Raw genomic sequence first — 13,499 nt, 5'->3', positions numbered from 1 at the left:
TCACCCTTTTGCAGGGTTTGCTCTAGCTCTGAATAGCATATGTTTGTTGCTAATACGTGTAAATTTGTGAACACAGTACATGCCGTTCTTTTCTCTGAACTGTTAAACTGATTCCCCATTCATTTTGACATTCTATTCAAACTGCCTATGTTTTATAAAAAACCTCTATGGTCTTGCTTGCTTGCTCTAGCCTGTCTTGCTAAACTTGTTTCTCACCATAACCCTCTCTGCTCCCTCTGTTTGCACACTACAGGCCCACAGACACACTTTCCTTTTAGCCAGTCTCCTCACTGTTGTGATAGCCTTCTCCTTTACACCTTCTGCCATCTACAGCAGTTTTCTGTGACTGCATTTTGACATTCATGCTTGTTTCAGAACTGAATTGAAAACACATTAATTTTTCCATTAAGATTCCTCAGATTTTCACCCTTCCTCAGCTGTTACTTAACTCTTAAGTTCTTACAATTAACTGCATAGAACATTCTGTAAAGCTTTGTATGTAATAGATTCCACATAAAGTGCAGTACTGTAGGCTACCTTTGGACCTGCTTGTGTACAAATCTAAGGCAATGGTAAAGCTAGTATTAACAACAGTGTGTCAATGAAACTCTCCACATCAGTAGTTTGGTATTTCAAAATAATAAATAGTTGCTGTCCTGGGTGACTTCTTTCTCTCCAGGTGGCATTTACTTGCCTTAGCTCATTTGTAGCTTTCGTAAGTTAATTTAAAAAAAAAAAAAAAAAAAAAGGAAGGAGGTGGAGTTTGGAAAACAGTTATCCACCTTGTTCCTAATGCGTTTTGAGCAAGTAAGTTCCTTGTGCTCATATACTGACAGGAGGTTAGGAAAATTACAGGAGTAATACATGTTCACCCAACAGACAATACAGACAAAAGGTTTTTGAAGGTAGTGGTGAATGTTGCCAAAAGTGGAATGGAGTGAGAGAGTATAAGTGGTTTGCTAGTGCATGTAAGAGGCAGAGGCTTTGTCTTCCTCTCAGAAGACTTCACAAGCACTCTTGTTTTGTCATACTAAATAGTATGGAAAATTTGTGGAGGCTTTGTTTTTGCTTGTCCTTCCCTTGTACAGCTTGATCTTCTGTGGGCATTAAGGTAGGAAACCCACAGATGCTTTGCTGCAGTTGTTTATTTCCTTTCCTCTATTCCATGTGGCCTCCACTCTATTGTTGGTTTGGGTTTTTTTTTTTTCCTTTTTTTCCTTTTGATAGTCTTCCATACCTGTGGTCATAATAGTATTGCAAAAGAACAAGTACATGGTCTCTTAAAATAACCAGAGTTTGTATGTTTCCACAGTTGCCACAGCTACAGTTATTTGCACATGATTCAGCAGGTTGTAACTCATGCTAGGCTTTTTCCAAGAGTGATTAAGCTATTAGAATGGTGTAGTAACTGTATTTGTGACCATAAATAAGTACTTGAATGTAATTCTGAAGCTATATTCTTTTTAAAAGGCAAATGGAAAATGTAAGCAACATTTAGATTAATGAAAAGTATGCTGTCCAGCATAAACGTCTCCAGTTTATCCAAATGTTTTCATAGATACAGTCATCCTATACTGTACTACTTGTCTTCCAGCACTGTATTCCCATAATGATAAGATTTACCATCTTTTTACCTTCTAATACACTCTTTGAACATGTTTTAGCAGCTCTTGGATTATCATGACCAAATCACTGATTTAGGCAATATCCCATCTGTTTCTAAGCTTTGATTTCTCACTGCCTCATTGGCACATCATGTATCGCAAATTTCCAGGTTGAATTCACAAGTACTGGTGTTGTTTGTTAGAACTTGCCTATCAGCTTGGTATTGTCCAGAACACAAAGAAAAGATTTTATGTGTGAGATAATACAGTCAGGACAAAATCATAAGGTTGTTGATCCAGGGTTGAAAGACTTAAAATTTAATCTTTCTGTATGTGTGGATCTGAAGTTGCTGTTAGGTTTCTTACATGATTCAATTCTTGGGCAGTGACAATACGATCATGTTAAGCTGCATTAATCACATCCCACTTATGGATGATTCTTTATAGGTAAAGACAGCAGCAGATTGAAGAAAGTTGCATATGTAAATGAAAAGTACTGAATCCATGGTGGTTACATATGACTGCTTTTATGTGTCTCAATGAAATTATTTTTCTTTCCTCAACAAAAATACCAGGAAGTAAGATGGGAGGTTTGGCCCAAAATCTCAGGTACATAAAAATGATAAGTTCTGAGTGTGTGCTGTGACTGATGAGTCTGTACAAATGTTCTTTTTATTTACAGGTATCTTGAGCTGGTACTACTATGTGACTATGCCAATGCCAGCATCCACCTTCACTATTGCTGTGGGGTGCTGGCAGGAAGTTAAACAGCAGGGCTTCATAGCTCCTATCCAGACAAACCCTAAGTTTTCCTTGCCATCTTCACAAGCTGATTTCAGGTTAGTGTTCAGAATATTGTTGAAAAATGAGATACATGGGTAGCATTTTCATTTACTCTCTGGAATGTGAAAATGAGTCATATTAGCACAGGAATCAAAGCAGAACTTGTTTAATCTGAACAGAAAAATCTTGACAGGAAAATAATTCCAAAGGCATTATTTCATGGGCAAGGTGTGGTTCTTTTTATGTGAAAACAAGCTGGTTAGTGAGCAACAGGGTTAAAAAATCCCAGTGTCCTCTGGATTTGCATTCTACATCCTGTACCTCTTAGTGCCCTGCTGCAGCAATACCACATCCTCCTTTGTTTCTTACAGTGCCTGGCTGTAAGATCTTTCATGTTACCAAACTCAGGCTGTTTGGATACCCAACGCCCCTCACAATATTGCCTACTCATTCACGTTTTTTCTTCCTGTCCAGTCCCACCCCAGAGCTAGAGCTTGCCTGTGCAGTGGCTTGCCCGGGGTGATGTGACTGGGTACATGAAAGATGTGTTTCAAGGTCCCATGAAACAAAGTTAGGCCAATGATTCTTTTCAATGAAAAAATACCCTGTTGCCTAATACATGCAGTGGCTACTTAGCTGTCTTTTGGTTACATCTATTCCTCCTTCCAATCTAGTCAAAACTGCTCATTAAATTATTACAGAGTAATGGATGAACAGAACAATACTATATAGGTCTGCAAGTGAGATTTGAAGCTATATATTCTCTGGAGAAGTACCACTTGTTTCCATGTGTATTCATAGTTAGCAGAAGTCTCAGACATGACACTTGATTTACTCACATATTACTTTCAACTTTTGAAATTCATTGTCATAGAATCACAGAACAGCCCAGGTTGGAAGGCACTTTGAAAGATCATCTGGTCCAATGTTTAATGGGGAGCTTAGATGAAGTTATCTAGCACTCATTGCCCCTTGTCTTCTCCGTGTGGCTCCTTGTGAAGGGAGACTCTCTGTGCTCTTTGTGGATGCTCTTTAAATACTGGAATACTGCAATGAAGTTTCCCTGAGCCTTCCCTCCCCTGCTCCTCTCCTCTCCTCCGAAAAAGCCTAGCTCCTCCTGCCTTTCCTCACAGGGCAGGTTCCCCAGCCCTTTTTTTTTTTTTTTTTCATTTTCATGACCCTCCCTTGGACCCTTTACTATCTGTCTGTGTCTTTCTTGAATTGTGGAGACCAGAAGAGGACATAGTACTCCAGATGCAGCCTGACGAGTGCCGTGACCATGTCTTTATCTCTGCTAGTAATGCCCCTGTGGATGCAGCCAAGACTCTGATTTGCCTTCATTTCTGCAGCGGTGCTCTGCAGACTCATGTTCAGCTTGTTGTCCACCAGGAACCCTGGGTCTCTTTCATCAAGGCAGCTCCCCAGACACACAGGTTCTAGCCTATGCTGGGCTCTTTGGTTGAGTTATCCCAGGTGCAGGACTTTGCACGTGTCTTTGTTGAACTTCACACCATTCTTGCTAGCCCGATCTTCCAGCCTGTCCAGGTCTTTCTGTAAGATGCTGTCCCTTCTGACGTGTTCACCTCACCACCCAGTTTGGTGTCATCAGCCAACCTGGAGAGGGTGTTTTCAGTCCTGTCATCCAGGACATTTGTGAAGATGCTGAACAGCGTGGGGCCCAGCATCGATCCCTGGGGTACTTGTGACAGGCTGCCAGCCTGAGTGTAAGCCACTGATCACTGTCCTCTGAGTGCAGCCTGTGAGTCAAGTTCCCACACATCTCACAGACCATCCATCCTGTCTGTATCTCACCACTTTGTCCAGAAGGCTGTGGGAAACTGTCATGAATGTTTGCTGAAGTCCAGGCAAACAATACCCACTTCTCTTTCCATGTCAACAGAAAATGTTGTAGAAAGGGATCAGCTTAGTCAGGCCATAACTATTTTTTCTGTTATGCACTTAGAAACTTAACCAAAACAATACTTCACTTTTAAATGGATATTTTGGGCTTATGCTGTGTTAACATAAAGACAGCGGAGATCTTTACCATTTGGTAAAGCTAGTGAGAACTTGGAACTTGAGGTCCTAATAGGGATTTCTTAGTGGAATTTTAAAAGAAAGTATTCTGATGGCTTGCAGCCTGGCTAGTTTTGTAAACTGAAAATTGTAATAAATCTTGAGAATAAGAATTCTTATATTTTACCTGAGACCAGTAAGACATGCCTATTCAAGCTTTAAAATAGTTTATAGGTTTAATAAGCTTCTAGTAGGTTTTTTTTGGGGGGAAGGGGAGTTTCCTCTACTATATTATGTTTTTAGTATGATTGCCTCTGCAGAAATATGCTGTAGATGTTCACTATATATTCCTCTCTAATGTACAGCATGTTCAGTAATAGAAATTTTTATTGATTTGGTGCAAAATATTATTCTGACAGAGCATTGAAAAAATAAATGAAAGTTTCCATTTTTTTTAAAACTTTTGAAAAAAGTGAAATATTTTTGTAGCAAAAGTTAGTGCAAGATTTAATCAGTGTGATGGTCATTGTTATAAGTCAATCTGTGTGATGGTTATTGGATGAGTTAGTTGGCACAGGCAGTATGATGTGTATGCAGCAGTTAGGTTAGTGACAGTAGGAGAAACAGAACTAACGTGTTTCAGCGAAAAGAAAACTAAGAAAAAAGATCAAAAAGTCCTCTGAAAGTGTGGTGTCTATTATGCAGAAACAAAGAAAGGAGCCTAAGTATACAAGGTTGTTTTGCAGTTAATTAGGACATAAAAATCTATGTTCTTAAAAATCTGCTCTTACAGTTGTTTCCAGTTAGTCTTTATTTGGGAGTTAGCACAACAGACACTTGTTACTTACTTTGATTATTAAGACTGGGTAACCAAACCAACGTTATGCGCAGTAGCAGGCATTTCTAGAAAGGATGTGAAATGGACAGACAAGCAAATGTTAAGGTAGTATATCAGATACGATAATGGAGATAAACTCTTCAGCAGCAGGAAAAGGAAAGATTTCTGAAAGTTATTGAAATGTCTGATGTAATTTGTGTCCAGGTCCAGTGAGTTTGACATAAGGAGGCTGTATCCAAGAAAATGGTAAATGGAGCTAGGGTGTTAAATAAGTTTCCTATCTCCTTGTGGTCATTAAGAACTTGGCAACTTTTACTAGAGATAGAGTGCTAGCTTTCATATTCTTGCATAATGGCAACTCTGATAATGAAATACAAAGTGACATTGTTTTAGAGCAGGAATATACTGGGCTAGGCCACCTTTGGAAAAAAATTGTATAATGATGGATGTAGGTTTTTTGCATATGTAATCAATGAAATCGCATAGAGTCCACTTCTTTCACAGAAGGAGTTATGTAAGGTGTGAAAGTGTTGGCACTTCAGCAAAACGTAGTCCTTTTCTATGTGTTACTATTTTGCTTTGTGCGCCAGCACTCACCTGGAGCACGATCTTCCAAATATAAATGCTTTGGGTGATGCTGGTGCAATAACAATAAGTGCTTTGCCTGTCCAGGCATAGTAGAACCAGCTTCCTTAAATTAAAATCTCAAACCAACGAGAGGCTCTGCACTGTAGAGAAGTCAGGCTAGCAGGTGAAAACATGAAACTGATTTCTGCTTAGATATGAGTCTATTTGGGCAGATAAATTACTGTGAAGGTATATGACTCAGTGCTTAGGAAGGATTTGATTTACCCCTCCTTCCTTCCAGCTACAGCTCTGAATATATTGTAAAAGTAATGTAAATTCAGCTTGAGCCTAAGAAAAAAAAGCAAGCATGTAAACATTTTCAAATGTCTATAGTGATAACACTGAATTGATATCTACTCTTGGTTTTTACTTACAAACAAACAAACAAAAACCCAGTCAAAGCTCCTGAAGAATTTTAAAAAAACAGAAAAAAGCCCCCTTTGAATTTCATTCTAATTGCACTTAATATTTTAGTAATATATAAAATTTTATTTTTGTAGTCAAGTTTGAATAGGAATTTTCTGAATAAATATTTTTGTGTAGTTAGCTTTCTTTATGTACATTTGGAGCACTTATTCTTTTGATGCATTTGTATTACAAAAACAGGGTTTGATAGTCTTTTTAGTTATGAGTATATCAGTTCTACTCAGACATCTAGTAATGAGTGTTTTCACAGTGCTGCACATGTGTGAACAGTGTGAACAGAGGATACAAATGAGTTGGGTTTATGTGAGCTAACTGTCATTCTGATGTCTAGAGAATGTCTTTCTCAGTTTACTCAGTTGTGCACATTTCTGGTATCACATTAAACTATTATTTCTTTTTTTTAAATTTTGCTATTGGCAGATGGCATGAAGAAATCTGCGGTCATGTGGAATATCCCTGCCGTTTCCAGGATCCTGCTGCCAGGTTGCAGGCAGTCATTCCTTACAGAGTCTTTACTCCCTGTTGCCTTATGGAATGCTGCGAAAAACATTTGCTTCAGCTAATTCCACAGTGCCTCTCAGCTGCTTACACCACACTGGGTACCCACCCCTTTTCCAGGCTTGATGTTTTGATAGTTCCTTCCAACTTTTCCAGCCTGGGAATGGCTAGGTAAAGAAACTTCTTAGTATACAATCTGCTGTATTTTGTTAGACTCCTTTTTTATCAGCTAGTTAACAGTGTGAAATTGCTATCAATATAAAGTTGCTGTGCTATTTTTCTTAACCCAAACTTAAGACTCTAGTTCTGTCTTCATATGAGTAGGTTTGTTTGCATCCTTTGTCCTATGAGCTTTAATTCTAGTTTTAACAAGGCTTAGGGAAGGAAAATACAATCTTACTAGACATGTGGGTCTGAATTTCCTCATTTGCCAAACTGAGCATTTTTTATTGGTTCTATTGATTTAAATACTGGTGCTGCTATCTCTTCGTCATGTCTTCTTTTGGTATTTATTTTGCCATTATGTCTTGACAGAACAAAAGCATGTTGAAATCCAGATTTAGAGTTTATTCATAAGCCTTTGTGATTTACAAGTTTCTAGTCAAGCAGTGGTCTTTGGAAGCTGAGTAAGGCAAGCCGCAAGGATTATATTATTAAGTTTTCATTGAATTATTGGGAATAAAAAGCTTAATGAAATATTTTTGGTTTTACAGTATAATTTCCATTTGTGCAATGACAATAGAATTTTAGCTCTATTAGTTGTAAGACAATGTGTAGCAATTGCAATTCCCCATTTGCTTTTTATTTTTCTTAAATTTTTTTTTTAAGTTGGTAATGACATAGTGTTTGTTAATAGCAGAGAATGAAACTTTGTACTCACTCTTTGCCCAGTGCCAACAGTAGAGTGGATTCATTTAGGCAGAGGGACACAACATCCCAGGGAAGAATTAAATGCAAAGCTCTGTGAGAAAGACAAGGACTGAAAGGGCAGGTGTATTCTCAGACTTTGGGTTTGTATTTTGGAGCGCTTTAGGGAAGTTGTCCAGAAGATCTGATATCTGAAGCAACTTCAAATTGCATAAATTGCCAGTCCAAGTGCTGAGATGAACCATAAGGTTTATTTCTTTTTACAAACTATATAATTAATCGAAGAGGAAACATTTTATGCTATGTGTTTTGTTTCTTATTTACATAGATATTTTTCTACAGCTTTCCTCTTGTAATCCTCCTTAGGAATAAAAGTATACAATTATGCTGGAGTGTAATGATGTTACATAGCTTTAGTATAAATTTACTTTCTTTTTTCCTTTTTTTTGTGAAGATCTATAAAATTTAAAACTTAAGCATTCAATGACCCTCCTCTGTCATATAAGCCTTATTATTCTGTAGACATCTTGTACTGGTTATTGAGTTTTCAGTGATAGCTCTTCGCTCAATGAACTCCTGAATGAAAGCATCAACAAACTTAAGTGAGTCCTGGTTGCTTCGGGCACCCACCACAGATTGTATTCTCTGCTACTTTGCATAGTGGTTTGATTTGGAGGTGTGATATTCTGTACCGTGTTCTTAAAGCCGTATGAAATTGGTAACGCTGCTTAGCAATTTCCTCTGACTTCAAAGGCATGGTACTAAAAGCTTGACATAGGTCCTTATGGATCTCTGTAATTAAGGAAGAAATTGGCCATTTTACTTAGCTGGGTGATAAGAGGAGTGATCAGTGCAACCATGAAGGGCAAGACACATAAATACTAGGAAGAGAAAGAGGAGAGAGATGTCTAGGCCAAATGACAGCACACAGTAGGAGAAATCTTCAAGTTTCGTTTGTTGATATGCTACTGCTCTTTCGGAAGTTGTCAGAGCTTCCCCTGGATGTACATTTCCCAGAATTTATCGGGAAAAGATGCCTGCAGGGTATTCTGTTGCAAAACTATCTGTGGTTGTCTGAGTCCAGATTACATGTTCAGAATATTGTAATTGTGCTTTCTTTGTGAAGGAGTTGAGAAAAACCTATCCTTTTATTTTCCTATGCTGCTTCTAACCACTGTCAGTTCCAAGTGATCCAGATCATTGAACATAAGGATGAAAGAAAGAGCATGCATACTTCCTGATGCTTTTCATTCAACAGTTCATCAAGCCAAGCACATTCAAATTTTTCAAAATTGAAATAAAGGAATAATTTAATCTGTTTAGATGTCAAGCTGTATTTGGACAGCAAAGGAAATAAGTGACTCATAATAGCTCATTTGTTCTTGTTCTGTGTGATTTTTCAAATAGAGACTTCTATGTATATAGCAAGCTACTTAAATGGTTAATTCCTGTGCATGCAATGATCATTACTTAAATGACTTCAGTTAAGAATAAGCTATGTGCAAACCCATGTCCAAACCCACATAAAAAAATAAAGTTAGCTATTATCTTGGGTTGAAAGGGGTGCTGTAGTATTTATTTTTTTATCTTCTAGTCTATCTGTAGCAGTATAAACATAACACAGCATGCCAGCACAAAGGGGCTGCTGTTTTGAGAATTCTAATTGTACTCCTGTCTGCCAGGGAAGGAAGCAGTCATAAATTTTAGTCATTATCTGAAGTATCAGGGCTTTAAAGCATTTGGCACTTTTCTTTGTCTGTTCCTTATTAGCCATTACTTACTGTGTTTTTTTTATATCCCAAAATACTTCCTTTTGCTTAAGGGGGATGTTTCCCCAACATTTTAGACTGGTATGAAATGATTATAGTTCTTGCATAGATTGACCCAATTAGGGCTTTTAAGCTGTTTATTCTAGTAGCCACTAGTGTGGGTCAGCTGCATTTCTCTGACAGATCCTTTATAAGAAAAACTCTCGTTGAAAGCATATTAATTTAACTTGTATTTTCTGTACAGTTCTTCATGTGTTTTTTATTTTATTATGGACTTCTATATGGAAACAGGATCTTGACTGTATATAATAATTGCAATCATCCCCTTTTGCTTCCTGCAGATCTTTGAAGCTGGAGGATTTAATTTTGCACTCACTCTTGGTTTTACACTATTTTAGTTCAAGTGATGCAGTGTAGTTTCTCCCAAATTTATGCTAGTAAAAGAAGAATGTGGCCTACATATCTTTGTTGATGGTGTTACGTTAAACTGTACCTAAATGAAATTAATAAAGCATTGTGGACCAAATTTAAATAGCTTAAAAGCCAGAGATTCAGTGCTTTCTGTAGCATTTTGAGAGTTTCATGAATCCCTAACAGCACTTAATGATCTGATTTTAAGTTCTGTCTCTAGCAGAGGAGAGTGAATTGGAGAAAAAGGAGTAGGGAAGTGTGTCAGACAGTAAAGACTCCAGATTGTTTAGGGAAGAGATCTCTGGCCTCACGCTACACTGAAAGGTACACATTGTTCATGTATTCAGAGAGCTAAGAGGTTAAAAGCAGGAGATTAAAAGTAGCACCATGTTCGGCTGCTCTTAGTGATGACATGCTACTCCCTGAGGAGTTGTCAACTCTGCTGGCATTTAAGTAGCAGTTATTTCAGGGTTGCAAATACTCTCATGTGAGCCAGTAGTAACTCATATGAACAAAGCTGGCTGGAAGACTTCAAATAAAAAATAGGGTCTGTGTGTTCCCTGGTTGTTCACGCTCTTCAAATCAGTTCATTCTCTAGTCTGGTTTTGTTGATCACATTTGAAAACACAGTGCTTCAAAATATTTTCCCACTGACCTACAACTCAATTTCCTTTCCCTTTGGCAAACCTGAAGAGACTCTGAATTCCTTGTTCTTTTCATTCCCCAAGGAAAAACATTCTTTCGAATACAGGAACTCATTTTATGCCACCTGAGCACGTGCTTGAGACCTTGACTTCTCTTGCAGTGTTTAATTGCCTAAGTCCTCTTTTTCTTTTCATTTTGTTTTCCCCATGGAAATAATTTTTTCTTTGATAACTATTGAGGGCCTTTCACAGTCACACCAACCTCTTGTGTTTCTATGGTTTTAGAAACAGCTTACCTCTTTCTACTTCTTCACAGCAAATGTGCTGATATTTATTTTACTCCCCTGGAGGTTGTAAGCCTTTGTGTGCATTGAGTTGAAGTACTTTTTTTGAAACAATGGTCTTCAAAGCCTTTTGTTTCCATCACGCATAGTTTAAATAACATAAGATTACTGCTTTTTCTGTTTAAATTAATGTACTTTAACTGCACTAGTTCTATAGTAAGTGCTAGCACAATTTAAAATTCTTAGCCAAGCAGGATGTGTCAATAACTTGAATAGTCATGTCACATGTTGCTGGGAGCTAGAAGGGTATAATGAGAAAAGTGTCCCTTTTGTATGTACCATGGTCTTAGTTTTTCCTTAAACACTTACTACTGCTGAAAACAGAGTAATGGGATAGATGGACTTCTGGTCTTGCCTACTTTGGCTGTGCTTATAGCAATTTTGCCCAGCAAAGCTACCAGGTAAGTGAGACCAAAGAACTGAGCAGAAACTGACATTTTCGAAACAGGATCCCAGTGTTAAGTTATTTGAATCCTATTAGGCTCTAAAATTAGTGGCCTCATTTTCAAGTATGAAACAAGGCTGGACACCCTTGAAACCCAAATGGCGTTTGATGACAGAAACATAGAAGATGCTTGGCATATTTGTAAATCAGGTCACCTCATATAGCTGGCTATATATGGATTTAGCAACTCTCCTTTCAATTCCTATTTTTAAAGATCTTAGTCACTCTTCTCTCACATAAATAGTCTTTGGTATTTTAAGAGGAAAGAATATCCCTTTCTTCAAAACATTGTATATCAGCAGAACTCCTGAGTTTTTCCAGGCCATGTCGCTAAGGTTGTTAACTTTTTAGATTGAAAAGGGAGAAGAAGGAGGAAAAAAAGGAAAAAAAAGGTGTGACCGGGGGAAAGCAGCCTATTTGCCTCTTTTATTTTAAAGCAGTTTCTTTTGACCCATGCATCTGTGGCCACCATTTATCCGATCTGTATGTCTGCAGTGTTCTGATGACAACTGATAAGTCTGTAGTAAAGTTAGCCAGGAATATTGGAAAACATCCAAACATCAAACCTAAATGTGAGTCTTTAATACTGGTCAGTCTTACAGAACTGTGATTGGCCATATGACTCAGCTGTAGAAGCCTTTTGTGAGAGTGTACTTTTGCATAAAATTTTTTGCACTACTATTTTCAGTTTTTTTAATTTGACAAAATACTTACAACTCAACTGTCCTTATTCTGTTTTGTACATATCACTAGTTTATCATCCAGACAGAAATAACCATGCACAAAAATTAAAGCAGAAAGTGTAATAATTTGATTAATTTTGTAGTGGAGAATCTTAACTTCAATCTTGCATACTTGCTTGCTTGTGTGTGTGGTGATTTTTCTTTTGATCTTATTTTTTATGTGAGAGACTGCAAATTGCATGAGAGTTTAATTCCTGACCCTGCAAATGGTTTTACAGCAAAAGTCTTTTTCATTCAAAAGCCATACTTGCATTTTTGCTTAGTGTATTTGTTGGCAGGATCATGACTTGGTTAAACATATGTGAATTTAACTTAATTATGCAAGTGACTTTAGTGTGATTTGAATTTAAAAAAAAAGCTACTGATCTTAGACTTCCTGGAAATACTTGCAAGTAGAGATGCTTTGGTATACATTCATGGGTGTTTTTTAATAGAATCTGGAGCTTTAATCTGTATGGAATACAGCTAGAAGGAAATAGTATCTCCTTCTTGTGCTTCTAAGATGAAAAATCAAGCAGGATATTTGGCTGTAAATACCACAAAATTCATTAATCAACGCAAATAAAAGTGCTAAAACGGGATTGAACATAAATAATTTTTTGACCTTATGTGCTGGTTTTCTATCCTGTTTTAGATGACCACCTATGTTGAGTTCTTTAAGAAAGGATGCAAATAATCAATGTTTTTCTAGAGGCAGTTTTTCCAGTTGGCATTTTTCATTTGGAAAATGATGTATTTCATAAATCACACACAAATATATATATTTATGGAAATTACGTATGAAATCTGTGTTGTCTGTGGTACAAAGACTACCACAGAGAATTATAAATACAGAGATTTACTTTGATTTGCATGAAATTCCTTTTGAATAGTACCTGTTCTGGTAGATATTTGGCACGTTTACTAACCTGACACACTCTGTTTCAGTGCTGCTGTAAATAATAATTCAATATACCTATGTTTAGCAAAGGGACTCCAGAGATTTGCCTTGAGGAATGGAAAGGGGAAAATGTAATCACAGAATCACAGAATTGCTAGAGTTGAAAGGAGATGATCCAAGCCCCCTGCCAAGGCAGGGCCACCTAGAGCAGGTTACACAGGAACATGTCCTAGTTGGAGAAATTTTTTGAAAGACAGAAAAAAGTATTTAAAACATTTGGTTTGGTTTTAATGTCAGAAAGGCGATCAGTCCTGGATGACATAATATTCAAAATTCACTGTAGGCTATATGGACTATAACCTACAGTCAGTTTTGAATTCAAAGAGATCTTGGATCTATCTTCGAGATATCTAAACATTTAGCTTATTATATTTTACTTTAGTCTTTCCTTCCTCAAATCTGTCACTGTCCTAGGGATTTGGCTTCAGTTTTTAGTGCAACAGAATTTAATTAGAATTTTAACAAAACTAACATTAATCTACTTATGGAGCAAAAATATAGTAATTTCTAATTTTACTGAAGCAATGCTTTACTATTTCAAGAA

General features: G+C 37.2%; 1 protein-coding gene across 11 annotated transcripts in view; it reads left to right on the top strand.

The window, feature by feature from the left end:
* Positions 1–13,499, top strand: part of AOPEP (aminopeptidase O (putative)) — a 192,976-nt gene that overhangs the window by 32,234 nt on the left and 147,243 nt on the right. For 10 of the 11 annotated variants that reach the window (XM_030511716.1, XM_030511717.1, XM_030511719.1 and 7 more), the window contains 2 exons: positions 2,287–2,443; positions 6,715–6,963. In XM_030511716.1, coding sequence (XP_030367576.1) covers positions 2,287–2,443; positions 6,715–6,963 — 406 coding nt within the window. The remainder of the gene's footprint in view (positions 1–2,286; positions 2,444–6,714; positions 6,964–13,499) is intronic. The other variant, XM_030511722.1, reaches the window with a different exon arrangement.

This window comes from Strigops habroptila, chromosome Z (assembly GCF_004027225.2).
Source record: "Strigops habroptila isolate Jane chromosome Z, bStrHab1.2.pri, whole genome shotgun sequence".
Classification (NCBI taxonomy): domain Eukaryota; kingdom Metazoa; phylum Chordata; class Aves; order Psittaciformes; family Psittacidae; genus Strigops; species Strigops habroptila.
Note: the sequence above shows the minus strand (reverse complement) of the source record. Positions and strands in the feature narration are given on the sequence as shown.